Genomic DNA, 26,540 nt, shown 5'->3' on the forward strand with positions numbered 1-26,540 from the left:
ATGGAGGAGGAGGAAAAGCCCCGGAGATGCTGCAGGAGGAGGAGCTGCAAACCCAGCCCAGGGAGCTGTGGGGAGGAAAGAGCCTCCCTGAGCCAGGAAGGCGGGCGGAGATCCAGGCGGAGCTCGGAGCTGGTGGAGAAGCCTCATGGCAGGGAGAAGCCCCACAAGTGTTTGGAATGTGGGAAGGGTTTCAGCTGGAGCTCCCACCTGATCGAGCACCAGAGGATCCACACTGGGGAGAGGCCCTACGAGTGTGGGGAGTGTGGGAAGAGGTTTCAGACCAGCTCCAATCTCCTCCTCCATGAGCGGATTCACACTGAGGAGAGGCCCTTCCGCTGCCCCGACTGCGGGAAGGGCTTCAAGCACAACTCCCACCTCACCGTGCACCGGCGCATCCACACCGGGGGGAGGCCCTACGAGTGTGGGAAGTGTGGGAAGGGTTTCAAAGACATGCCTGGCCTGAATGAGCACCAGGTGCTCCACACTGGGGAACGGCCCTTTGAGTGCTTGGAATGTGGGAAGAGCTTTGGGAGGAGGTCAGGCCTGAGAAAACACCAGCGCATCCACACTGGGGAGAGGCCCTACAAGTGTGGGGAGTGTGGGAAGAGGTTTCAGACCAGCTCCAATCTCCTCAGACACGAGCGGATTCACACAGAGGAGAGGCCCTTCTGCTGCTCTGACTGCGGGAAGGGCTTCAAGCAAAACTCCCACCTCACCATGCACCAGCGCATCCACACCGGGGAGAGGCCCTACGAGTGTGGGAAGTGTGGGAAGAGCTTCTCCATGAGCTCAAACTTGACCCAGCACCAACAGAGGCACCACTAAGGGAAGCCCTGTGAGTGCCCTGAGTGAGGGAAGAGCTTGGAGTGAGAGAAGATCTTGGTGTGCTGCTGCAGCTCCATCCCCCATGGGAGGATCAGGGCTGGATGATCCCCAGTGACCCCCGTTGGGCAGAGCCCTGATGATCCGTGGTCCTGGTGATCCCTGTTGGGTGTGGGGAAGGTTTTGGCTTTTTCTCCTTGTGCTGCTGTGATTTTGGTGGGTTCCCATGGATGGGGGATGGGAGGTGAGTGGGGGGTCCTGGTGCACTGGGGGGGCTCATGGCTCGGGGGGTCCCAGTGCTTTTGGGGGGATCGGTGAACAGGGGAAGCAGGTTTTGGGGGGGTCCCAGTAAACTGGGGGAGACCCTGATGATAACAGGGGGTCCTGGGAGATAATGGGGGGGGGCGGGGGGGGGGGGGGGGAAAGACCAAACCCTAAGGGACTCCCCTGGTGCTGGTGAACCCCCCGAGCCCCCCTCAGTGCTTGGGGTCCCCCCCAGTCACAGCACTGTTCCTGGGAGTCCCACAGCTCTGGGGGGATCAAAGGGGAAGGGATGGAACCTCCGTCATGGGTGGGGGACACAAAGGGGAATCCAGGCCCAGCGCTTGGGGGGGTCGGAGCACGAGGGGGGCCCGGTCCCTGTCCCGGTGCATGGTGGTGGTGCTGCCCGGGGGATCCCGGTGCCTGGAGGGTTCCCAGAGTTCAAAGGGGGTTCGGTCCCTATCCCGGTGCTTGGTGAGGGGGGGGGGCAGTTCCCGGGGGGCTCCCACTGCTCGGTAATTGGGGGGTGTTGGAATCCAGGACATTCCTCTGGCTGCCAGGATGGCTCGAGACCCTGGCAGTGGGCTCAGAGACCTTGGCACGGTGTCAAGAACACCAGTGGCTTTGGTTTTAGCCCCTGGAGAAAATTGCCAACTTTGTATGAGGAATTACAAAATACAAGGGTTTGAGTAGCGTGGTAGGTGAATTAACACAGGGTGGAAAAGTAAAATTTTAGGGTTTTACAATACGGGGTTTAAGGGAAGAAGATGGAGGGATTTGGGCGTGTCCTGACTTTCTGCTCCTTCTTCTTGCCCTCCATGTCTTGCTGAGATGATGACACTATTCTATTCACTGTCCAACATAAATGATAGATATTGGCACGTTAATGTAAACACAGTACAGGTAGTTTTTAGTGTAAAAGGTAAACAGCGCCCTGAGGGCAGGGAGGCTGCCACAGACCGAGCTGCCAGACAGAGCTCAGCAGAGGGGACAAAGCGTGTTAGAGACAAGGGAAAATAAACGGCCCTGAGAAGCAAAGCTCCGCATCTCGACTCCTTCTCTGCCCGCGCGGGCTGGGAGAAAAGGACTGTTGACAATCTCGGAGTCATCTCGACCACCAGAAAACTGAGGGAGGGTTTCCACTCGTCCCAGTGCCCGGTGAGGGGGGGTCAGGGCTCGACGGGGTTCGGGGGCACTGAAGAGGGTGCGGGTGCGGTTTTTGGGGGGTCCTGGCACCCCCCTGGGCAGGGTCGGTGCTCAGCAGCGGGGGCTGCCTGGGGACCCCCCGGCCCCCAAATCCCAGCCAGGTCTCCTGCAAAGCACTGAGGGGAGGCTCGTTCACCCCCCTGCCCCCACCAGCGTCGCCACACGCCTTCCCAAAGTGTCCCCAAGTGCTCCCAAAGTGCCATCAGGATGTCCCCGAGTCTCTGCAGAGGTGACACCGGCCTGATGACAGCCCAGTGGTGATGTTGCTCTGTGCACAGCAGCCTCGGGATGTCCTCCATGGCTCTTTGGCACTGCTCGGCCACCACGCGGCCACCGTGGCCAGGAGGGGGACAGAAGAAGAGGGTGTTGATGTCCCCAAGTGTCCCCAGCAGGTGACGTGTGGCCAGGCAGGCACTGGCCTCCCACAGCTGCTCAGCCTCGGCCACTGTGGCCACCAAGGCCACACGGAAATCAGGGGACACCTCCATTGTCCCCTCCAGGGCAGCCTCGATGTCCCCGAGCCGGCGCTGCAGCTCCCGGGGGAACGCGGTGGCTTCGTCACACGCGGCCACCAAGTCCCCCGGCAGCCCCAGTGCAGCTCCAGCCACTGTCCCCTCCTGGTGGCCGCATCCCTGCAGGCGTCGCGGAGCTTGGTGGCCCCCTTGGCCACCCGGGCCCAGCTGTCCATGAGCCTGTCCAGCACATGCCTGGCGCTGGCCAGGGCTCTCACACAGGCCCAGGTGGTCCCTGGGGTGTCCCCGAGGTGGGCCAGGGTCCAGACCAGGGAGGGGACACGGTAGTGGCGCAGGGCGTCCTGGAGGTGAAAGATCAAGGTCCCCACAGCCACGCGCAGGAACTCTGGGGACACGGCCAGCAGCACGTCCCTGTGCGGCCTGGCCACGGTGGCCGTCAGTTCTCTCAGGGTAGCCACCAGCTCGCCCAGTGTGGCCACCACGGCCACCATCGCCTCCAGCAGCTGGTGGGGGGACAGCTTGGGAGGGGACAAGGGAGGTGTCAGGGACCTGGAGGCACTTGTGGCCTCCTACAGTGGCCCCTGTACCCTCCCAGGGTTCCATTGTCCCCTCCCTGGAGGGCTCTGCTGTCCCCTCTGTCCCTTTGCCACCCCCTCATCCACCACTGTCCCCTCCTGCCACCCTCGGTCCCCTCCACCCCTCTGGCCCTCCTGTGTCCCCCCAGTCCCCTCCCGCCCCCACGCCGGGATTGTCGCACCTCGTGGGGCTCCATGGCCGCTGGGGACACTCCGGGGAGGGGACACGGCCGGGGACACTTGGGGACACGCGGGAACATGGCTGGGGAGGGGAAACAGGAAGAGGTGACATCATCGCCCCGGCCCTGCCCCGCCTTTGGCCGCTTCTGGGGGGTCCTGAGGAGATTTTGGGGAGGTCCTAGGTGAGCTTTAGGGGGTCCCAGATGAGAATTCCCAATGATTTGTGGTTTCCCAGCTGGCCAGGTGAGGTCTGGGGGTCCCAGGAGAAGTTTGGGGGTCTCAGGTGAGACTTTGGGAGGTTCCAGGTGAGGTTTGGGGGTCCCAGGTGAGGTTTGCAGGGTCCTGAGGAGATTTTGGAGGGGTGCAGGTGAGCTTTAGGGTGTCCCAGGTGAGAATTCCCAAAGATTTGGGGGTTCCCAGCTGAAAACAGCTCCGGGGGACCGAGGGGGGAGGGGCTGGGGAGGTTTCGGGGTGTGTCCCATGGGTGGGGGAGAGGCAGTGAGGGAAGGTACGGAGGAATTTGGGGGGGTGGGAGCAGGCAGGACGAACCCCCAGACACTGACCCCGCCCCCTTGGGCCCCGCCCCGTGTTTTAGCCCCGCCCCTCGCGGCTGGACACGCCCACCGAGCGCCCCGCCCCCTCAGGCCCCGCCCCTCCCCATTCCCAGCTCCGCGTTCTGGCCCCGCCCCTCCTGAGGCCCCGCCCCGAATCAGCCTTGGCCCCACCCCAGATTGATTTTTTATCAATGGAAACCAAGAATCGCCACGAATCGACCCAAAAATTCAAATGCAGGGCAGTGGGGGAGCAGGACCACACCTGTGATGTCACGAGGGAGGGGCCAGGTGGGATTTTTAGGGGGTTCTAGGTGGGCTTTGGGGGGGGTCCAAATGAGTTTGGGGGGTCCCAGGTGTTCCTGGGTGGGTCCAAGTGGGTTTTGGGTGGGTCCAGGTGGGTTTTGGGTGGGCCCAGGTGGTTTTTGGGGGGATCCAGGTGTCCTTGAGGGAGGTTCAGATGTCCCAGGGGTGATCCAGGTGTCCCTGAGGCATTTCCAGGTGGTTTTGGGGGAGTCCCAGGTGTTATCTGGGGGGATCCAGGTGTGCCTGGGGGTTCCTGCTGTGTTCAGGAGGCATCCAGGTGTGCCTGGGAGGGGTCTCAGGTATCCTGGGGGCAGTTCCAGGTGTTCCTCCATGGCTCCAGGTGTTTTTTGGAGGGATCCCGGTGTCCTGGGATGATCCAGGTGTGTCTGGGCGGGGTGCAGATACCCAGGTGTTCTGGGAACTGGTGATCCAGGTGTGCAGGAACCCCAACCTCTGGGTGGGCTGGGACTCAGGTACGAGGGATCCAGGTGAGAGGAAAGCAGGTGTGAGGGCTCCAGGTGCCCAGGTGTGGGTGGGACCTGGTTATCCAGGTGTGATGTCACCTGGTTATGACATCACCCACCTACCCAGGTGTGACATAACCTCTCCATTCAGGTGTGGTGTCACCTGGTTATGACCTCATCCCCACCCAGGTGTGACATCACCAGCTCACCTGGCCATGACATCACCTGTCCACACACCCCTCCTGCCCAGCTGTGACATCATCCAGGTGTGTGACCTCCAGGCTCACCTGGGTGTGACATCCCGTCATGCCCAGCTGTCCCCTCCCCTGTCACCTCTCCAGCCCACCAGGTGTGATGTCACCAACTCTACCAGGTGTGATGTCACTCCACCAGGTGTGATGTCACCAACTCCACCAGGTGTGATGTCACCAATACCACCAGGTGTGATGTCACCTCACCAGCTGTGATGTTCCCCCCCACTCCCCAGGTGTCTCATCCCCCAGATGTGATAATGTCACACATGTGACATCACCATGTCCCTGCACAGGTGGCTCTGTGTCCCTGCACCCACCCATGTGTGACATCATCCATGCCGAGGTGTGACATCTGTCCTCAGGTGTAACATTACCTGTGCCCAGGTGTCACTCAGGTGTTACTCAGGTGTGATGTACCTGTGTCCAGGTGTGCCAGGTGTCACTCAGGTGTCACTCAGATGTGCCAGGTGTCACTCAGGTATCACTCAGGTGTCAGGTGTGCCAGGTGTCACTCAGGTGTCACTCAGGGGTCACTCAGATGTGGCTCAGGTGTCACTCAGGTGTCACTCAGGTGTGTCATGTGTCACCCAGGTGTCACTCAGGTGTCACTCAGGTGTGCCAGGTGTCGCTCAGGTGTCACCCAGGTGTCACTCAGGTGTGCCAGCTGTCCCCGCACAGGTGCCCCGGTGCCTGACGAAGCTGTCCCTCCCCACGAAGGTGCGCTCGCAGGTGCTGCGGGTGCAGGGCCGCAGCCCGGGGTGGGTTCCATGTCTCGGCAGCGCTGTTTCATCCCGAGGCGCTCGCGGCGCTGCGCGCAGGTGAAGGCCGCGGGCCCAGGTGCGGGTTCAGGCGCCGCTCGCGCTGCGCTGCGAGAACGCCTTCCCGCAGCGGCACAAAACACCTCGGCCGAGCCGCACCAGCTCACCTGGGCGGCAGGTGAGGGCTGCGAGGGCCGGGACCCGCCCCCGCCGTGCGGGGCGCGCTGCGGGCGGCGCCGGGATTCGCCATCCGGGCAGGTGACTTTATTGCCGAGCAGGGGCAGAGGCCGTGGGGCATTTGCCGTGCGCTCTCTGCCGTGGCTGTAGCCCGCAGCCTCCTTTTTATCCTCATTTTCCCGGCCGCATCTCCCTCTGCCTTTGCCCACTGGCTGAGTTCCTTGGAAGGTTCCGACTTCCCGATGCGCCTGGAGCCTGTCCTCGTTAATGTGCACCCTCCTTTTGGGTAACAGCCGATATTCATGGCTCTGATAAGTCTTTGTTCTTCTCCTCGAAGTCCAGGAATGTGGCGGGACTTTGAGCAGCTGTCTGGGTCAATTTGAAACATTTATTGGAACTGATGGATTCTCCCCTTATCTACAAGTGCCCGGCCCTATCTCCAGGCAGATTCACTCCTTGACTCTGTTTTGTCCTTCTCGGGTCCTCTTTGGTTTTGGGATTATTCTCGGTGCCCTCATTCCCTGTCCTTTTGTAGCCGTTTGTGGATCAGGAGGCCTGGCTGCCACCTGCATGCCCTGGCTCAGCTGCTGGATGAGCTGCACTGCCAAGGTGTGGAGCATGGTAAAAAGATGAGAGTTGCTGCAGCACAGAAGAAGGGAAGCAACATTCGTTTAACCCCTGGTGTGCCAGTGCACCACAAAATCACGTCCCATTCCCATCCTTTCCACATTTGGGCCAGAACATGAGCTGCTTTCTTATTTCCTTTCTCATCTTTTTCACCAGTTTTCCTTGGTTATCTCTTTGCCAACAGCAGTTTGAGTCACTTAGTTTTCCATAAACTCCTCCTTTTTCTGCTAACAGATAATCTGATCCCATCCCCTGGTGAAATGTTGTGTTCCTCATTTGAATGGCCTGGTCAGCAGGAAGGTCAGGAGTTGGAGTTGTCTGGTTGGTTCTTATTTGGAGGACAGCTTGTAATCTAATGATGCCATTGAAATGATAAATGGGTTCTCTGGCTCCTGATATGAGTTTCATAGGGTTCCCAGGGGCTGGTCTGTGGTGTTGTAGAATTTATTCTGGTAGCCGTTTGTGTTTTTTCCATTTTTGGCACTCCCTCGGGAGCTAGGGCTGCATCAATTGACTGATTTTCTCTAATGTAAACATCAAATACTTGTATTCTAACTGATTTTTCTGAACTTGTGGTAGCAAAAACCCCATTGCTCTAATCCGCCCTATAAAACATAGACAGTGACAGCATATGTTGGAGTGGGCAGAGGGATGATCCCCCCCTTATTTTAGTGAAGTTTTCCCAACATTCTCCATTTGCTGTTTCCCTTTGCAGCTTCAGCCATTTCTGTTGCAGAGTCAGAGATCCTCACCACGGGCTCTGCCTTCAGCTGTGCAAATTCCATCTGTGGGAGATGGCAGAGTTTGGGGTGAGGGGGCAGAGGGAATCAGCCCAATTCCAGCCCCAGGCAAGAAACCCAAATACATTGTCCATGCTTTACCCCAGCACTGTTAATTTGCATTTCTTAAGCTCCTCTCCAGGCTGCTGGAAGGAAAATTCTCTTCCAGGTCAGCCATTGGATGAGTCATATGTGGCCACCCCAGAATATGCTGCTTTTATTTTTTCTTTTTAAAGCATATTTTTAAACACACTATTAACTGTTAATGACTTAAAGGATCACGTTTGTGATAAATGAATGCTCCAATTTATTAATTAATGAAAATTTATTAAATGATCAAAGTATAAATTTAGAGAAAAAAAAAAAAGAGCCACAATCCATTCAAAAAGGGTCAGTGCAGAGCCTGGGTACCGGTGCTGGGTGAGACACAGGTCTGATCGCTACAGCCGAGGGTCCCCTCTGTTTCACACCGACTGTCCTGCCGAGAGGTTTTTATATGATTTTTCCTGCCCGAGGCAGAGTCCCTTTTCTTCCTTTCAGGTCTGCACATATTCCTGTGGAGTTCTTTCTCTGCAAGGAGCTGAACAAAACCATGGCCGGGGAGTGATAAACATCCAGGGAACAAAACCATGTCTGGGGAGTGATAAACATCCACGATGTGTTCCCAGAATCCAGGAATCCAGTAATCCAGTATTGAGATGTATCTCACAGATGGCTCCAGCTATCTCAGTCTTAGATGTTTATCAGGTATTCATCATCCTGGTGGATCACCTTGCAGAACACCCATCTCTGGGCTGGCCACATTCATTCATTTGTAAATGAAGATCTCCTTCCTCTTGTCCAGGTGGTTTCAACACTGTGATGCAATCCCCGACACTGACTTGTGTGCTTAAAAATCTTTTTATAAGGGTATTTCTTACCAATACATACATAAAATATATATGGCAATTTTTATCTGCATGAATTATCCCATATACACAAAACAATCCCTCCCCTTCTACATAAACATAGTAATTCCTGATTTCTAAACTTTCTACATAATTATGTGTGACTTTACTTCTACCCTATACTACTATCCCATTTCCTAGTTCTTTATAAGAAGGAGAGAAATCTCTTAGTTCCCTCAAGGCTTATTATCCCACTCTTGTCTTGGAATTCCCTGGTACAATTTGTAGACATCCCCTTCTCCCTGTATCTGCTCTTTGAATCTGGCCAAAGCATCTGCTGCCCTACCATGTAGATTTTCCTCCCCCAATTTCATTATTTTTGATACCTGATTTGTTTTTCCCATAGCACATTCTGGGTCTGTGGGCATGGCAGCCACCTGCATACCCTGCACTACTGAGTGTATCGACCTGATAAAGCATGGTATCAGGCAGGGTAGGAATATGATCCCAGCTATTGAACACAATATAAAAAAATATTACCTTTTTCCACCATGCTCCATCAAACAGATGATCCCACCAGGATGCTTGGAGTACGGAGTTCCATTTTTGTACTGGGACATGTGCTACCCTTTTAATTTCTGTCACAGGCCTCTGATGGTTTCTCCACAGTCATCAATCTCTATAGAGCATTATGATTCATTAAACTTTCCACAGACCCCTACTCCCTCTGCTAGTAAATAGTCCAGGGCTATTCTGTTTTGATACACAAAGGCCCTCATTTGGGAGTGTTGTTTAGACAACAGCTCAAGGGCATTTGAGGTGTGGTTAGAGACCACGTCTACCACTGCCCAAAATCTTATTAGTTGGTTTAACAGATAAATTGGGGTCCTATACCCCCAGCTTTCATCCTGGGCCCATGTTGCAGGACCATAATCCTCTATTATTCTTTCTGCTGGCCACTTCTCGCCCCAGGTCTGACCCCCACCAAAGATAGGGAATTTCTTTTTCAAATCCCTTCTTCTTCTGCTCAAAGTTTCGTATAAGGGGGCCCCTAGTGAGCTGTGTTCTGATTGAGGTAGGGTAAAGAAAACGTGTCTGATCAATTGAATAGTGCATGATCCTCTCCACCACTGAGGTAGTTTGCTGTATGCTTTCTTCCCACAAATCCAATATAAACCATTCAGGGCTTTCCACCTGACTTTTGTGTTTTTGGGTTTACTCCAGAATCCTCTCAATTCATCTAAGGATTGGTAAGGGTTAGCTCCAGAGCCTTTGTTCCAGCAGTGTTCAATTTTTTTCTCTCCATTCACATTTAGTGCCTTTTTCCCAGCTCCAGTACCCTACTAGGTACCTACTAGGTACTGGAGTACTCCAGTAGGGATTTCTGGCTGCCAGATTCTGCTTTTGTTAAGGGAATTTACTGTTGGAGTGGACAGACATGAAGTGTATCCCACCATTTCGGTGTGCTCCTTTCCCTCCCTGCTAATGCAAAATGTCCCAATTATAGCATTATCCCATTTCAGGAGTTGATCTAGAGCTAAGTTCTCACCTTTTCAAGGCCACTTCTCTGCAGACTTGAGCCCTCTGCAGATCCAGCAATTGGACAGCCCCAATTCTGTTGCAGTTTCTTGCATCAGATCCACAAATAGGTTTTGATCGGAGGCAGGGAAACTCCAACTGGTATATTGTTTTTTGAGCTGATCATATTGCTCCCTTAGGGTTCTCAGCCTTTCTTGCTCCATCCTTCTTTTTCTCATCTCTGCCTCTTGTCTTTTTAGTTCCTGTGATACCTGTTTAATTTTGCTCTCCAGGTCCACTCGCTCTTTGTTCTTGAAAAGCAGAACATCCTGTCATATTGCAAACAAACATGGTCATCCTAATCCTCTAAAATGTCCAAGATAACTGGCTCATTTTTGAGGGACATCTTGGTCTCATATTTTAAGTTCTTCCCGACCCAGTATGTCTGTCCACCCATAACACACATTCCCAAGTGGTTATTGTCATAACACAATGGGTTAGCCTGAAAGTATGCTACAAACACTGACTCCATCCTTCCCCCAGTCCATACTGTGCAGTTACATTTATCACAGATTGAGACAGATATCTGTTCAACATTTCTCTTATGTACCTTGTGCTCTGACTGCCCGTCCTTGGGGGTTGCCCTTTGTGAGTAACACCTTATTCTTTCTTTTAGCTTGCGTATCCCCTGCTGGGTGCCGTTTATGGGACAGTGCCCGCTTATCTTACCCTTGCCGCGGTTCCTTGGGGCTGGGGCTGTCGGAGCCTCCGATTCCCCGTGTGCTCTCCGGACAGTCTGTATGCAGAGCCTGCACCTTCACCGGGGCCTCACACCTCTGTGCTGGGCCAGTCAGTGCAACGCGTGCTGGTCCTGAGGCACATTGCTGGACTCAGATTGATCAGGATCCCCACGATTATTATTCCTCTGCCTTTGCCTGTGCCCACTGGGTTGCCACCAGTGGTGAGGTAAACCATTTTCTCGGCAGCAAGAATAGTCTTCTGTGGTGTCATACCTGGACTGAGCTGCATACCTCCGTTTAAAGATGCTCCACCTTAGTAGTTTAACTGTATCTGCACTGCAGGGTACTTTATTTAACCTCCGGCACTCAACAGTAATGATTTGAGCTTTTGATCTCAATTTTCCCCTTAGCCTGTTTTGAAACAAATTAAATCAGATCTCAGAGTCCGCTTCGATTATTCCTAGGCTTGTGGCAAGCTCTTGTTGATGTCGAGGCAGGATGGGAATGAATAGACTTGACTCAGAAGGCTGCTGAGAGTAAAACTCCCATTTATTCAAAATACACACCTCTTTTATACAGAGCTTAGCAAGGATCAAATCTATTTGTTCTGAAGTGAAAACAATCCAGAGCATTGGTGCAAAGTGCTTGATGCACAGTGATAGAACTTAACTATAAACAATGTGAAAAACAAGAGAAATAAAGCATTATTTACATTCTTTCCCAGCTCTTTCCCAGCTTTTTGTCTGGCTAGAAACTCTCAGTTTCTTTCTTTGACTGAATCTGAGACCCACAGCTCTAAGATATGGCTAGTTCCCCTTCTAGGCACTTATCACATAAACCCTTTGGCCAATATTCCCTTCTACAGTGTGTGACCCAAACCTTGTTACAATACTCACATTTGAAATATACAAATGGATAACATTCACAATGAGGTTCAGTGCATCTTATCAGATCCCTGTCAGTCATTTACTTGGCCACCACAAGGTTATCTTCAAATCCCCAGGAGGAGAAGTGACTTTGCACTCTGGCATCTCTTCCTGGTGCTCAACCTTCTTCACTCGGGATGCGTGTGTCCACCCCTTTTCTGCTGTTTGTATTGCTGTATCTGTGGTTAAGAGGACGAGAAAAGGGCTTTCCCAGTCAGCTGTCAGTGGGGCTTCTCTCCACGTTTTTATGAGCACTTTGTCCCCAGGATGTACTTTATGTGTGGAAAAACCTAAAGGGGCACCTTGTGTTATTCCCTGCTTCCGCAATTCCTGCAGATTCTTACTTATGGCTATGAGATACGGCTGTGTCTGTGCATCTTCTATCCTCGGATGCCCCACTGGCATGCCATGTTCATATGGCATCCCATACAGCATTTTGAAAGGTGACACTCCAGTCTCGGAGTGAGGCATGGTCTGGATATTTAGCAAGGCTAAGGGGAGGCGCTCTAACCAGGACATTTTTGTTTCCAAAATCAATTTTGCTAATTGAACCTTTAATGTTTGATTTATCCTTTCAACTTGTTCAGAGCTCTGAGGCTGCCATGGGGTGTGGTATTCCCACTGGATCCCAACAGCATTGGCTTGTTGTCTAATAATTTTTGAGGTGAAGTGTGTCTCCTGGTCCGCATCTATGTATTTTACTAACCCATATCAGGGTATGATTTCTTCTAGTAGAAATTTTGATACTGTCTGAGCCATCACCTGAGAGCTCAGGAGGGCTTCTACCCTGTGGGTTAGTTTGTCCACTATTACCAATAAAAATTTATATCTCCCCACCTTAGGCAGATCAGTAAAATCTACCTGAATCCTTTTGAAAGGTCTGTATGCCACTGGGTGACTTCCCAGTGCCACCTGCCATGTTTTTGCCTGATTAATCTTTTGACAAATCATACCCCCCTGCACCTCTTGTTTTACCAGTTCATAAATCCCCTTGCACCCGAAGAATCCAGGGAATTGCTCTGCCAGGGCCTGGACTCCCCAGTGTGTTTGTTGATGTAATCTCCTCAGGATGTTTCTGCTGTAGTCTTTAGACAACAGCTCCCTCCCATCTGGCAATTTCCACTTACCTCCTTCTAGCCTGCCTCCTATCTTCTTGTACCCCTCGATTTCCTTCAGGAAGGGGTGGGGAGGATATTCCTGAACCTCCCCTTCTTCGATTCCTGAGGTACTTACCTTCATTAGAGGCACGCTTTTGGCCTCTTTGTCTGCTAAATTGTTCCCTTGGGTCCTGAACTGCATTCCTGTCTGGTGCCCTTTCACGTGGACTATGGCAATTGCCTCTGGCCCCCTTATAACCTTTAAGATTTGCCTGATTATTTCTTCATGCACTAGCCTCTTTCCCTGAGTATTGAGTAACCCTTGTTCTTCCCAAATCTTTCCAAATATGTGTACCACCCCAAATGCATAATTTGAATCTGTAAAAATTGTTCCTTTTTTCCCTTCTAATTTCCACAGGGCCCTCAATACTGTGTACAACTCACAAGCTTGTGCTGACCATCCGGGATTCAGGGGTCCTGATTCCACTACCTCCCTGGTTTTGCCATCAGGAAATATCCTGATTTCCTTTTCCCATCTATGATCCTTGCAGAACCACCCACAAACCATTTTTCACCTTCTTCTAAATCTGGCCTTATTTTGATCTGCAGCTCCACCACTTCTGCGCAGTCATGGGAAGGCACTCCTGCGGCTTCCCCAGCCAGGAATCGTGCGTGATTTTGCACCGAGGTAGTTCACAATTCCAAATCCCGGGAGTGGATTAATACAGCCTCATATTGTAGGAGCCTGGCGTCAGTTGGCCACTTGTCAGCCTTTTGCTGCAGAATGCCCCGACGGTCACCTGCGACCAGGGACCTCAGATAACGGGAAGCTGGACGGGACAGAACGCACATCCAACCAATATGATTAATGCAACGTTCTCCATTTATTCGAGAGAAGATGGCAGTTTTTATACACTTCTATATAGTTTATAGTTTACAAAGCACTCTCATTGGCAAGCTAACATTGTTTACCTTTGTCTTAAAGTGGCCTAAACCTTACACTATAAACCTATACTACTTTACACCCAGACAGCCCAGTGCTTCGCATCACACCTTAATACAATTTCTAACTGCACCACAAGCTCTTCATTTCTAACTGCGTCAGAGGCTGGAAGGCCTCACAAGCCCCAAATCTGTGGCCTAGACTGAGGGGAAGCTCAATTCTCACTCCAGACATAAATCATGCCCTCTCTCTCAGAAATTCTGTAACAGTCACCTTCTTAGCCTCCTCCACCAGTACTGTCACTGCTACAATTGCTTGTAAGATCCCTGCTTACAGGATCTAAAAGCTTTGATACATACCCCACCAGCTTCTTGGCCCCTGCCCAATCCTGCGTTAAAACCCCATGGGCAGTGTGATTACTGATGTCCAGGAACAGCTGAAAAGGTTTCTTTACATCAGGGAGGCTCAACTCTGGAGCTGCCGCGAGGGTTTCTTTTAATTTCTTGAAACCCTCCTCATCCTGCTCTGTCTACTTTAGCTTGTCCGTGATAAGCTTTTCATGAAGAAACTTTTCCTTCTCACTATATCTTTGATCCATTGCCTGCAGTATCCTGGAAGCCCCAGCAGCTGCCTGACCTCCTTTTTTGTTCATGGAGGGGGTAAAGTAATGATACCTGTTATCCTGTCCAGATCCAACTTCTTACCTTTTGTTAACCAATGCCCTAGGTACTTGACCTCAGGCTCTGTGAACTGTAATATCAATTTGAGACCTTTCAACCCTTTTTCCCCAAAGAGGTTTAATAGTGCTATGGTCCCACACATCCTCCTCCCTGAGTCCGGCTGCCAATAGGTCATCTACGTATTGTAGTAATTTGGTCCCTTTAACAGGCACAAACTCACTTAAGAGTTTTTCAAGGGCTTGTCCAAATAGGTTTGGTGAGTACAGAAATAGATTTACCACCCTCAAATCTTGCACCAGCCTGTAATTACCATCCGCCTTCTGTACTGCCAAGGTAGGAGTGTAATGTCTTGACATGCACAGTTCCAATGTGCCTTTCTTTCTTAGATCTTCTATTACAGCCTTCAGTCCATTCCTGCCTTTCATGGGAATGCACTACTGTTTAATCCTGATTGGATCCTCCAGTCTCTGGATCTCAGTGTGAATTGGCTCCATGTTTAACCTCCCCGCCTCTTCCTGAGTGGAGTGTTTAACCTCCCCGCCTCTTCCCAAATCACACTTTGGGATTTATCTCATTTTTGTCATCAGCGGTTATTTTGTATAAACTTACTGTGAGCTGGGAGTCCTGTGCTATCAGGCTTATCCCCAGAGCTACCATTAGATCCCCCCCTAGCAAATTATAATCTGCTTCTTCTACCAGTACTATGTTCCCCAGACAAAACTTATTTTCTATTTCCACATTTGTTAAAACCAGAACCTTAAAGGGTTCCCCTTTAGCCCCAATGACCACCATTGAATCCTTGCTTTTAGTACATCCAGGTGGCAGTCGCTGAACTGTAGTTCTTTCTGCGCCTGAATTGACCAAAACCACCAATTCTTGTTTTTGGGGTCTAATTTTTAATTTTATCAAGGGCTCTCCAGGTGTTCTGGACCCCAAATTATAAAGCCCCTGACACCTCTAATCCTTCTGGAAGATCTGTTCATCCTTCATTCTCTTCTTACAGTCTCTTTTAAAGTGCCCTTTCTGTTTACAGTAAAAGCACTCAGGGCTGCTTACCTGTTTGTTTATGCCTTTCTTCTGAGAGGGGTTAGGTTTTCCCTGGGGCTGTTGTGTTTGTGCCAGCTTTCAGGGATTTTGTATCTGCTCCTGTTTTTGCACTTCCCTTATTGCGCCACCAGTATCCTTGCCTGTGCTTTTTATTTTTCATCATTCCTTCTCATGTAAACCTTCTGTGTCTCCCTTAACAATTCTTGGAGGCTTTTCTCTTGACAAGTTTCTATTTTTTCTAGCTTTTTCCATATGTCCTCCCATGATTTAGCAACAAATTGTGTTTTAAACAGAATAGCCCCGACAGGTGAATTAGGGTCGGTATCCGAATACATTTGGAGGCTCTTTCTCAGCCTCTCCAGCCATTTGGTGGGTATTTCATCCCTCCCCTGGCATTCCCCCAATGCTTTACTAATGTTCTGTCCCTTTGGTACCATCCCCCAAATTCCCTGTATTACCATGTTCCTTAGCCCTATCATTTTAGACTGATCCTTCTCTGCCTGGGTGTTCTATGATGGCCTCTGTTCAGGCTTTCTCTCGTGCCACTCCCTCCCTGGGGATTCCTGTGTTCTCAATCATTTATTGCAGCCTGCCGTATCATGTCCCATTCCTCAGCGTTGAATAACGAGCTTAGAATGGCGCAGATGTCATCATATGAATAGATGATGTTCCCCAAAAATTCATCCAGCCTCTCTGCCACCCCTAGAGGATTTTCCATTAATTTCTGCATTTCCTTGCTGAAAGCTCTTACATCTTCCATATTGATCGGCACATTTACGTACCCAATGACTCCGGGAGCGGTTGGTACTTCTCTTAGAGGGTAAAGACTGGGTCTGTCCCCTTCCTCCTCACTATCGTCATGGTTTTCTCTCCGTGTCTTGCACCGTGTTCTGCTAGCTGGAGGATAAGCAGTTTTCCCAGGGGGAGGTGTGTGCCCGGGATCGTCTGCCTGTTGTGGTGCAGGTGGGGCTGGGAGGGACCTGATGGGTCCGGCAGCACCGGAGCCGAGGGCTGTGTGTTACACGGCGGTGCCTGTGCCTGTGCAGGCTGAGGCGGGTGCCCCGCTGGTGCAGGCACAGGGGCCTGAGCCTGGGGAGGAGAATTCAGGTACAGGGGTGGAAGATTGTCCAAGGGCTCTGTCTTGGTTTGAAAAGGCAGGAGTCTGTGAAGGAAGGCAAAAGCCTCTTGTGAAATGGAAAAGGTAAACTCCCTCTCTCCGAATTACCACAATTTCAAAAAAAGCTCTTAGGTAAAGATATGGGAATGGGAGTAACAGTTCCTTATTAGGAGAAAAACTAAATAAAAATAATAACAATAAAAATGTAATTAGTACAAACAAAACTAGTGATAGAGTCAGAAACCTAACACCCTGAGGAGTTAGGGTGTTGGCAGTAGTCCAGTTAAATGGTGGCTGTTTTTCCTGGAGTGGCAGATGAAATGCTGCTGGATTGGTGATCTCTAGAAGGGTGGAGTTTTCTTTGAAGGTCTGGTAGTAGTTGGGCTTGGTCTTCCTCTGGGAATCCAGCAGAGAAAAGAGCTGCTTTTCTGGGAATCCAGCTAATAACTGCTCAGTGTCCCAAAAAGTGCAGATTTTATGCAGGTAGGGGTGCTTGGTTCCTCCCTCTGGGTGGAGCATCTCACAATGGGATGATGTAACTTTACTGGACATGCAGTGAGTCAATTCAATGGTCCATGAACAGAAGATATCTCCCCAGAGGGAGACATTGTTCTTGGAAGAGATAAGAAAACTGCCCAACCTCCAACAGATGGCAGATAGAATACATGCTTATCTTACAAGCCAGGACAATTATTACGGAAAATTATTCTCATAGTGTAATCTTGTCTCTGAAACTGCAGGGAAAAAAAAATTTTCCAACAATATCTTTAGTGCTAGAGAGTCAAGGCATTCCTTGGTTCTGGCAAAGATGTGCAACAGAAACCATTTCATTCACACATAGGCTGGCTGTGCAGAGAAAATTATCCCATGACATGTGAGTTTTACTAGATTTTCCTAAATTTATACAGACTGAACCAATCTAAATCCATTGGTTTAATGTTCATTGCTTCCAAGTTGTGTAGTTTTCAGTATTTGGTTTCCTACTGGACCCAGATTTCTTTGCCTCTGATGTTAATTAGGTTTGAACTCCTGGATTTCCTTCTCAGCCTTTTTGCAGACCAGGTGCCTCTAACTCTGCCGGGGGTAGTGTCTGGGGTAGGTGTTGGTTGCTGTTTGCTGCTGGGCACTGATGTTTTGTGGGTATCTTTTGGGGTATTCCCAGTGTGTTGAGATGTTAAACTCATCTCCACTGAGTGGTGTAACAGCCCATAACAAAACCTTTAAAATTTCTCTCCCCAAGGCAAAGGCAAACCAAGCCTGAGTAGAGAAATAATTTTTTTTTTTAATGAAACTTGCTACATTTTCCACCAACCCAGCTAATGCAGTGTGAGTGTAAGTGAGTGGAATTGTCCCGGTGTGTCCCCAGCAGCTGTGGCAGTGCAGGCCCAGCGAGCACTGAAGCTGCAGCAGTGGCAGCAAGGGCTGGCCCCGGTGGCTGGAGCTGCCCAAGGAGGGTGGCCAGGCCGAGGATTTCAGCAGAGGAGGTGTGGGCAGGCCCAGGGCCTTGCCCCGCTGTGGAGCCCTGGCTGCTGCTGCGCTGCCTTCAGTGCAGGCTCAGGGGGGCCTCCCATCCTCCTGCTGCAGGCGGGAAGTGCAAATCTCCGGGGCTGCAGAGACCTGGAGCCCAGGCTGAGGGGTCCCCCCGTGTTCAGCTGTGCTGGTGGCTGTTTCTGGCCTCGGGGCCCCTTGGCATGGGCCACGCCACTTGGCCGCCAGTGGTGCTGCTTTGCACTCCTTAGGCAGAGCCCATGTCCTGCTTGGATGTTGGTGTTATAAATGAAAATTTGTCCATCCAAATAAAAATGAAAAATGAAAATTTTATTTAGAGTCAAATTCTCTCTGAGCCAGCCACAAGGAGAAGGACAGTGCTGAGCCTGGGGTCGGCACTGGGTGTGTGACAGGAAGGACGCCATTTGGCAGAGGTTCCCCTACCCTAGGCACACACACACCCTCCTGGACCCTGCAGTTCTTACAGGAAATTTTCTGCCCAAGGCTGGGATTTCAGCCATCTGCCTTTTCTTTCTATTCAAAGTCCCACATATTCATAAAGTTCTTTTCTCTGAGTCAAGGTTGAACAATCCAAGTCCAGGTGTGGATGATCCTCGATCCTCTGATGGAGTTATGGAGCCGTGGCTTTCAGATGTATCAGCCCGGAGGAGTTCAGCAATCCCAATCTAGGGTTGTTACCAGGATGATCAGTGCCCAGGCATTCCAGTATCGCCCTTCTGAGCAGCCCATCTCCCCATCTTCAGGCGAGCCACATGTGTTAAATTGTAAATGAGGCTTTGTCCAAGAAAGCTGGTATTGGTGTAACCAATATGTGGGGGGGGGCAGTTCTCAGTGCTGGCGTGTGTGCTTTGCAATAACAAAATATTATACGTGTCAAATCATATTTCCCTTAACCAAATACAACAATATTACATTGGTGGAAATTATAACAAACATACATATCATTGGGAGCAGCAAAGTGCCAAGTCAGGCTCTGTGCCAGCCCAGCTTGCTGGGGAAGAGATTGCACCAGAGACAGGATTCTGGCCACAGACTGCTTTAAATGTGCATCCCTTATCTCCACCCTGCACTAGGTGGAGAATTCCCAGGGTAAGGAATTCCCAAGATCAGTTCCATGGGAGATTGAATTGAATATCTGCCCTGGGTCTGGCTCTTCTTCTTGCCCAAGCCAATGGCAAAAGCCATACCCATGGCATCCTGGTTTGTATCCCCAGCTTCCAAAGGTGTTTCCTTAGTTCCCTATTCATTCTTTGTACCCAGCCTGAGCTCTGGGGGTGCCAGGGGTTATGGAGGTCCCATTGTATTCCTAAAGCTGAAATAACCCCCTGAAGGATTTTTCCTGTAAAATCAGTTCTACTGTCTGATTCTATTTCTTCCACAATCCCTTTTATTGGAATTATTTCTTTTAGAAATACCTTAATAAGTGATCCAGTGGTTGCTGAAGAAGTCAGAATTGATTTTGCCCCCTTTTAGCTGACATGGTCTTACCAGAAGCTATTGAAGCCTTCCTGCTCAGGGCATTTCAGTGCCAGGCTCTTACAAGCACACACAGCTCTGTGGGTTTGTCCTGCGCTTTGTCTAATTCCCCTTCCTTCCTGTGAAAAACACCATTCACTTTTGTTAAAATTTTAGAACTTTATTAGTAAGAAAATAGTCATAAAAATTAGGACAATAAGAGACAATAAATGTAAACAATTATGGAGTCTGGTTGCCTGGCACTCCACCAAATAGCACACCTTGCTTATAAAGGACTACCCCTTAAAAGCAATGGCCTATTGCATATTAATATATCTCATACATGATTCAAACATTCCTTTCAAACCAGGGTGTTTCTGCTTAATTTTAGATTCCCCCCCATGTTGTAAATCAGCCTTCTTGGTTCCTGAAAGTCTGAGCTTTTCTGGAAAGGAGGCAATTATTCTTTTCTGGGGTTCCAATTGTCTGTTGCTGTGATCTCTATCCAGCATCAATAATGCAAAGAATTTCTTTATTATCTTTTCCATTCCTTGAGCTAGTTACAAAAAGTATCTTATGTCACATAGTTTCTATTTTAATCTCATGCTATAGGCTAAAAACTGTATGTAGCACACTACTTAAAAGAGATTAATACAGCACTACTTAAAAGAGATTAATAGAGCATAACTTTCCAACATACCACATATAGGATTCATTTTAATATTTGCAATGAGCCAATCATATAATATGCATTTTTCATTCTTCCCTCCCTTGGAATAGGGTGTTGCTTCTAGACAACACTTGTGCTGGTTGCTTCAAAGTACTTTGAAGAGGCTCCATATCTAATTTTCCCCATTTCCCTGAGGCTGCCCACACTTCTGGGTTCACTTCAGCATAGGCCTTGCCAGACATATGACACAAAGGTACAACAGAAGTAGCCTCTGTGTCAGCTTTTATAATGTTAATTTGCATTCCCAGTTTAGCGATCAAATCCCTTCCCTGTAAACTATAGTCACAATTAGGAGCAAGTAAAAATTCTTGCATTTCAAACCCTTTCCCACATATGCTATAAGTGGTTGAATAAAGCCACTCCTCTTTCCTACTTCTCCCCTGAATACTCAAAGACATTTTTAGCAGTTGTCCCGTTTAGGTGTAAGATTCAGAGTGGAGGGAGAGGCCCCTGTGTCCATCAGGAGAGGCCTCCTCTGGATGCAGACCCAGCCTGAATGTTCTGCAGGGCTCCAGTGTGGTGGGTCCCCGGTGGGATGGGAGCTCAGAGAGCCCTGACAATCCATGTCCATGCAGGGGTGGACTTGCTCCTGCTGAGGGTGCTGCTGTCTGTGCTTGCAGTGTCCTTGTGGGCTGCAGCTGGAGCCCTGACTCCTTCCCAGGGGCTGTTTGGGTGGGCTCTGCCCTGGCCAGGAGGGCAATGCCTCTGCCAGGTGCTTGTGGCCGACCCCGTCATCCCCTGGGTGCTGGGGCCCCCTTGGGCCCTGGGGTTGATCCCTCAGGGCTGTGGGAACTCTGCCGTGGCCTTTGCCTTCAGCTTGGCCTTTTGCTCATCCCTTCTTGCCTTCAGCTGCTGTGCCCTTGTGCCCAAGTGCTGCAGGGCTTCTTGTGCCACTCCTGCAGCCCTGGTCACTGCCTGTGGGTGCTCATCCTCTGAGAGCTGCTGAGCTTTCTGCAAAACCTTTCCTTTCTGCAGGGACCCAAAGCAAATCCTGAACAGCAAATCCTGATCCTTCCATGTGCACTCTGCATTTCCCAGCTGTTCCTTTGTGTTCCCCGTTGTGCTCAGGGTCCCTGCCCAGCCCGTGTGGCAGAGCCGGTGCCTGTCCTGCCGCAGTGTCCAAAGGCGGCCCCCCCGGCGGGCAGGGCCGGCAGCTCCCCGGGGCCGGGCAGCGGCCGGGGCGTCCCGCAGCCTCCTGGGGGCCGGGGGCCACTGCCGGCCCTGCCCGGGGCTGGTGGGGTCAGGCAGCGCCCGGCGCTGAGCCCCGGCTGCCCCACAGCCCCGGCCCGGCCCCGCAGCTCCCCACAGGCCCCAGCCCGTGCTCCCGGTGCCGCACCTCTGCGCCCGGTGCTGCCGCTGCCACCGCAGAGAAACCCCTGGCATCCTGACCTCCTGCTTTTCCTGTCTGGGAAACTGGGAATTGAAAGTATCAGCTGGGAAATTCTGAGGAAAAAACAAAAAACGGTGCTCGAAAACAAGCCAATCCTGAGTATTTTTCTGTTCCTCCTCTTTGCCATCATCCTTTTTCTTACCACACAGATTCCTCCTGCTGCTTCTTGCCTGAACCATATTGCTGCACACTCCTCTTCACCCGATCCCTTCCCAGCACATGAACCCCATCCATCCCCTGTTGTCCAAATCCCTTCTCCACTTCCCTCATTGCCCCACTGGGTGTCCATGTCCTTAATTACCTCTGGGGGAATTTGCAAACTACCTCAACATTCTCCCAAGGGACCCTTCAGAGACATTTTGGGATCATCATCCCTTTGGCCAGGACTCCTCCCTGGCTTTCCCTTTTCTCCCCTCCATGGGTGCCCTGCCATGTTCACTCCCCGAGGATCCCAGGGCACTCACTGATGAGATTTTCAGTGCTCTCTCCCTGCTGACTCTTCACAGACCCCCCTGATGTGTCACTCGTCTGTCTCCTGGTCACTCCCGGGTCCCCAATCAATCCCTGGTGCCGCCGCCAGCCAAGGGAGCCGATCACCCAAAGTGGGTGAGGCACCTTCAGCTGCACTCCCTGCCCTCCACCCTGGAGGATGGAAGGAATTCGGGATGAGCCCCAGGGTGTGTGGAAAAATTGACATCAGCAGAGGATTCTGTCCACAGAGCAGACAGAGGAATCCTGTAAAAGTAATTTCTTTCCTAATAAAAGGGAGAGGCCATTGGACATTCCCCATGGGATCTCTCCAATTGTTGGAAGACACAGTCTCCTTTTCATCCTAATTTTCCCAGCTGCATCTCCCTTTCCCTTTCTGTGTTGGCTGAAATACTTGAGAGCTACAGACTTGTCAATCCACCTACTGCTTACCCCTTTCATATGCACCCCACTTTTGTATAGCAGATGATATTCATGGCTCTGTTAAGGCTTTGTTGTTCTTCTCCAAGTTAATGAATTTAGCAGGACCTTGGCTGAGCAGCAGTCTGTGTCATCAATTGATAGCATTTTCTGAAACAGATGGCTTCTCCTGTCACTTCCGTACATAAAAGTTGTCTGGCCCTATCTCCGAGCAGCTTCAGAGCATCTGTTTGTAAAGACACTTTCCTGTGGTTCCTTCCATGGGGTCCCCCGTTTGTGGGACATCCCCCCTGGAGCAGGGTGTCCCCTCTGTGCTGCAGCCCCAGGGCTCGGGCAGAGCTCAGCCAATCAGAGCCCGCGGCGCTGATGACTCACCAGTTGCCAGGCAGACTCGCAGCTCCCCGCGTTCCCCACCTGGACCCACCTGCGCCCCCCCTCGGCCCCATGGCCCCGCGAGGGGAATTTGGGGAGGTGGGAGTGGGGCAGCGCCAAGGCCGGGCCCCCCCGCGCTGTCCTGGCGGGAGCGGCTGCAGTGGGGACCGAGTGCGGGCGGGAGCGGCCGAGAGCCCAGCGCTGCCCCAGCCCGACCTGCCCCAGCTCCATCCCTGCCCCTGCGCTGGGATGCTGTGGGGCTGGGGGGAAGAGGGAGCCGGCAGTGGGTGCTGGGCCTGGGGGCAGGAGGAGAAGGGAAGGAGAAGCAGGCTTGAGGAACAGAATGGTCAAACGATGCAGGTGGCAGGAGAGGGTGGGATTGTGCAGGAGAAGGAGGAATAGCAGGAGGAAGAGGAGTGTGAGGAAGAGTAGAGACACAAGAGGAGGAGGAGAAGGAGCAGAAAGAGGAAGCAGCAGAAGGTTCCACCACTCCCTGTGTCTGCAGCCTCCCCCAGCCCCAGGAGCGCTGCTCCCTCCACATGCAGCAGGTGACTGTGGAAGTGGATCCATGATTTTCACGGGGTGAATCTTTGTGTTTCTGAGCTTGCTTGGGCTAAATGTTGGTGCTTTGGTTTTATATGGGAGCTGAATCTTTATATTTTGGAGGAGGTTTTTGCTGAGCTGTGATGTTTGGGGAGGTTTTGTTCTGTGTCTTAAAGTTTGTGGGATTTTTGGGCTGAATCTTGGTGTTTTGGAGGTTCTTACAGACACAAGATTCCCAATGACTTCCTGAGATGAACTTGGGAAGAAGGAACTTCCAGTCCAAGGTGCTCTCCTCTTGTTTTTCCCTCAAACCAGGATTTGTCATTCCCTGGGTGTGGCTGGATGGAGGAGGAGGAAAAGCCCCGGAGATGCTGCAGGAGGAGGAGCTGCAAACCCAGCCCAGGGAGCTGCGGGGAGGAAAGAGCCCCCCTGAGCCAGGAAGGTGGGCGGAGATCCAGGCGGAGCTCGGAGCTGGTGGAGAAGCCTCATGGCAGGGAGAAGCCCCACAAGTGCTTGGAATGTGGGAAGGGTTTCAGCTGGAGCTACCAACTGATCCAGCACCAGAGGATCCACACTGGGGAGAGGCCCTACGAGTGTGGGGAGTGTGGGAAGAGGTTTCAGACCAGCTCCAATCTCCTCCTCCATGAGCGGATTCACACAGAGGAGAGGCCCTACCGCTGCCCCGACTGCGGGAAGGGCTTCAAGCACAACTCCTACCTCACCGTGCACCGGCGCATCCACACTGGGGAGAGGCCCTACGAGTGTGGGAAGTGTGGGAAGGGTTTCAAAGACATGCCTGGCCTGAATGAGCACCAGGTGCTCCACACTGGGGAACGGCCCTTTGAGTGCTTGGAATGTGGGAAGAGCTTTGGGAGGAGGTCAGGCCTGAGAAAACACCAGCGCATCCACACTGGGGAGAGGCCCTACAAGTGTGGGGAGTGTGGGAAGAGGTTTCAGACCAGCTCCAATCTCCTCAGACACGAGCGGATTCACACAGAGGAGAGGCCCTTCCGCTGCCCCGACTGCGGGAAGGGCTTCAAGCAAAACTCCCACCTCACCATGCACCAGCGCATCCACACTGGGGAGAGGCCCTACGAGTGTGGGAAGTGTGGGAAGAGCTTCTCCATGAGCTCAAACTTGACCCAGCACCAACAGAGGCACCACTAAGGGAAGCCCTGTGAGTGCCCTGAGTGAGGGAAGAGCTTGGAGTGAGGGAAGATCTTGGTGTGCTGCTGCAGCTCCATCCCCCATGGGAGGATCAGGGCTGGATGATCCCCAGTGACCCCCGTTGGGCAGAGCCCTGATGATCTGTGGTCCTGGTGATCCCTGTTGGGTGTGGGGAAGGTGTTGGCTTTTTCTCCTTGTGCTGCTGTGATTTGGGTGGGTTCCCATGGATGGGGGATGGGAGGTGAGTGGGGGGTCCTGGTGCACTGGGGGGGCTCACTGGGGGGTCCCAGTGCTTTTGGGGGGATCGGTGAACAGGGGAAGCAGGTATTGGGGGGGTCCCAGTAAACTGGGGGAGACCCTGATGATAACAGGGGGTCCTGGGAGATAATGGGGGGGGCGGGGGGGGGGCGGAAAGACCAAACCCTAAGGGACTCCCCCAGTGCTGCTGAACCCCCCCGTGCCTCCCCAGCGCTTGGGGTCCCCCCCAGTCGCAGCACTGTTCCTGGGAGTCCCACAGCTCTGGGGGGATCAAAGGGGAGGGGATGGAACCTCCGTCATGGGTGGGGGACACAAAGGGGAATCCAGGCCCAGCGCTTGGGGGGGTCGGAGCACGAGGGGGGCCCAGTCCCTGTCCCGGTGCATGGGGGTGGTGCTGCCCGGGGGATCCCGGTGCCTGGGGGGTTCCCAGAGTTCAAAGGGGGTTCGGTTCCTATCCCGGTGCTTGGTGAGGGGGGGGCAGTTCCCGGGGGGCTCCCACTGCTCGGTAATTGGGGGGTGTTGGAATCCAGGACATTCCTCTGGCTGCCAGGATGGCTCGAGACCCTGGCAGTGGGCTCAGAGACCTTGGCACGGTGTCAAGAACAACAGTGGCTTTGGTTTTAGCCCCTGGAGAAAATTGCCAACTTTGTATGAGGAATTACAAAATACAAGGGTTTGAGTAGCGTGGTAGGTGAATTAACACAGGGTGGAAAAGTAAAATTTTAGGGTTTTACAATACGGGGTTTAAGGGAAGAAGATGGAGGGATTTGGGCGTGTCCTGACTTTCTGCTCCTTCTTCTTGCCCTCCATGTCTTGCTGAGATGATGACACTATTCTATTCACTGTCCAACATAAATGATAGATATTGGCACGTTATTGTAAACATAGTACAGGTAGTTTTTAGTGTAAAAGGTAAACAGCGCCCTGAGGGCAGGGAGGCTGCCACAGACCGAGCTGCCAGACAGAGCTCAGCAGAGCAGACAAAGCGTGTTAGAGACAAGGGAAAATAAACGGCCCTGAGAAGCAAAACTCCGCATCTCGACTCCTTCTCTGCCCACGCGGGCTGGGAGAAAAGGACTGTTCACAATCTCGGAGTCATCTCGACCACCAGAAAACTGAGGGAGGGTTTCCACTCGTCCCAGTGCCCGGTGAGGGGGGGTCAGGGCTCGACGGGGTTCGGGGGCACTGAAGAGGGTGCGGGTGCGGTTTTTGGGGGGTCCTGGCACCCCCCTGGGCAGGGTCAGTGCTCAGCAGCGGAGGCTGCCTGGGGACCCCCTGGCCCCCAAATCCCAGCCGGGTCTCCTGCAGGGCACTGAGGGGAGGCTCGTTCACCCCCCTGCCCCCACCAGCGTCGCCACACGCCTTCCCAAAGTGTCCCCAAGTGCTCCCAAAGTGCCATCAGGATGTCCCCGAGTCTCTGCAGAGGTGACACCGGCCTGATGACAGCCCAGTGGTGATGTTGCTCTGTGCACAGCAGCCTCGGGATGTCCTCCATGGCTCTTTGGCACTGCTCGGCCACCACGCGGCCACCGTGGCCAGGAGAGGGACAGAAGAAGAGGGTGTTGATGTCCCCAAGTGTCCCCAGCAGGTGACGCGTGGCCAGGCAGGCACTGGCCTCCCACAGCTGCTCAGCCTCGGCCACTGTGGCCACCAAGGCCACACGGAAATCAGGGGACACCTCCATTGTCCCCTCCAGGGCAGCCTCGATGTCCCCGAGGCGGCGCTGCAGCTCCCGGGGGAACGCGGTGGCTTCGTCACACGCGGCCACCAAGTCCCCCAGCAGCCCCAGTGCAGCTCCAGCCACTGTCCCCTCCTGGTG

General features: G+C 52.3%; 1 protein-coding gene across 1 annotated transcript; it reads left to right on the plus strand.

The window, feature by feature from the left end:
- LOC146764101 (uncharacterized) lies at positions 1–25,750 on the plus strand. Its single transcript, XM_085565448.1, has 2 exons — positions 1–815; positions 23,863–25,750. The coding sequence occupies exons 1-2, from the start codon at positions 1–3 to the stop codon at positions 24,461–24,463; spliced, it is 1,416 nt and encodes a 471-aa protein (XP_085421574.1). The 3' UTR covers positions 24,464–25,750.
- The last annotated feature ends 790 nt before the right edge of the window (positions 25,751–26,540 follow it).

This window comes from Lonchura striata, chromosome 36 (assembly GCF_050655825.1).
Source record: "Lonchura striata isolate lonStrDom1 chromosome 36, ASM5065582v1, whole genome shotgun sequence".
Taxonomy (NCBI): Eukaryota; Metazoa; Chordata; class Aves; order Passeriformes; family Estrildidae; genus Lonchura; species Lonchura striata.

What these genes read in the sequence shown, in the direction of transcription:
- LOC146764101 (XM_085565448.1), top strand. Translation starts at nt 1, where the DNA reads ATGGAGGAGGAGGAAAAGCCCCGGAGATGCTGCAGGAGGAGGAGCTGC. An exon ending in TTGACCCAGCACCAACAGAG is followed by an intron (nt 816 to 23,862) that starts GCACCACTAAGG and finishes CCAGCACCAGAG; the next exon opens with GATCCACACTGGGGAGAGGC.